Source organism: Cannabis sativa, chromosome 6, assembly GCF_029168945.1.
Source record: "Cannabis sativa cultivar Pink pepper isolate KNU-18-1 chromosome 6, ASM2916894v1, whole genome shotgun sequence".
Lineage (NCBI taxonomy): Eukaryota > Viridiplantae > Streptophyta > Magnoliopsida > Rosales > Cannabaceae > Cannabis > Cannabis sativa.
In genome coordinates this window covers 5,401,500-5,402,924 of record NC_083606.1, presented here as the reverse complement: position 1 = coordinate 5,402,924, position 1,425 = coordinate 5,401,500, and the positions used below count along the sequence as shown (strand labels likewise).

Below are 1,425 nucleotides of genomic sequence, written 5' to 3'. Positions count from 1 at the left end.
TCAGGATTCTTCGGGATCTTCCTCGGGGTCTTCTTCGAGATCTTCTTCAGGGTCTTCTTCAGAGTCTTCTTCGGGATCTTCTTCAGGGTCTTCTTCAGAGTCTTGTTCGGGATCTTCTTCAGGGTCTTCTTCGAGATCTTCTTCAGGGTCTTCTTTAGGATCCTCTTCTTTGGGATCTCGATCTTCTACAGGATCTTCCTCTGGGTCTTCTTCAGGATCTTCCTCTGGGTCTTCTTCAGGATCTTCCTCTGGGTCTTCTTCAGGATCTTCCTCTGTGTCTTCTTCGGGATCTTCTTCAGGGTCTTCTTTAGTATTCTCTTCTTTGGGATCTTCTTCTGGGTCTTCGTCAGGATCTTCCTCTGGGTCTTCTTCAGGATCTTCCTCTTCTTCGGGATCTTTTACTAGGTCGTCTTTGGGATCTTCTTTTGGGTCTTCTTCTTCAGAATCCTCTTCTTCTGGGTCTTCTTCTTCGGAATCCTCTTCCCATTTCATAGCAAACGAATGATTCAACAACATCTGAGCAGAAGGTCTCTGATTGGGGTCTCTGGTGAAGCACTCAAGTAAAAAATCTTGAGCAGTGGAAGTAAGGTAAGATGGTAGAGAAGGTGTTTCAGTAGAAATCTTGCTGAACAGCTCTTCCTGCCCCAAATTTACATCCCATGGCGTACTTCCAGTCAACATCTCAAGAACAACACACCCAAGAGCCCAAATGTCAGAGGCCTGGTCTTGAGTTTCTTCGCAAACACTCTCTGGAGACAGATACAACGAAGTACCTCTCACTCGTTTCTCAAAATCATCATTACTTCTCTTAGAGAGACCAAAATCAGCAATTTTGGCAACCAAACCATCCACACCATGAGGATTATCATCATCACAATGAACCATCAAAATGTTGGATGGTTTTATATCGCAGTGGACAAAACCCTTATGGTGTATCAACTCCAATCCTTTAAGAATAGAGCGAGTGTGTACTCTTGCTTGAGACTCAAGCAACCCAACCTTTGTTCTCTCGATCAAACCACTCAATGATCCACCCAAGGCATTCTCCAAAAACAGGTTATAAATGATTCCGCCATAGTTTCCATCATGTTCTTCAGAAAATGTATGATCGTGGCCGTAGAACTTGAGGATGTGAGGACTGGACCCCAAAGACGTATAAACAACCTTTTCCATTATGAGGTCGGCATAAGAAGAACCTGGATGAGCAGATTTTACAGCCAAAAGTGACGGGAAGTCTTTAAATTGTGGTGGTCTAGAACGAGCTTCGCCAGGGATAATCGCTTCGGAAACAGAGCCATAACCTCCAACTCCCAACAATTTACCCCTCATCCATCCCCATTCTTCATCTCTTCTATATATGCTTCTTTGTTTCTTTCCTAACGAATTCTTTTCTTTTTCTTCTCTTCCTCTCTTCTTCATAATCAT

The 1,425-nt window shown here is 43.6% G+C and overlaps 1 protein-coding gene across 1 annotated transcript; it reads right to left on the bottom strand.

Moving 5' to 3' along the window:
• LOC133039107 (mitogen-activated protein kinase kinase kinase 20-like) lies at positions 1-1,425 on the bottom strand. The gene has a single exon (XM_061117916.1). The coding sequence runs from the start codon at positions 1,423-1,425 to the stop codon at positions 1-3; it is 1,425 nt and encodes a 474-aa protein (XP_060973899.1).

Excerpts from the sequence above, each read along its gene's own strand:
- LOC133039107 (XM_061117916.1), bottom strand. The coding sequence starts at position 1,425 with ATGATTATGAAGAAGAGAGGAAGAGAAGAAAAAGAAAAGAATTCGTTA.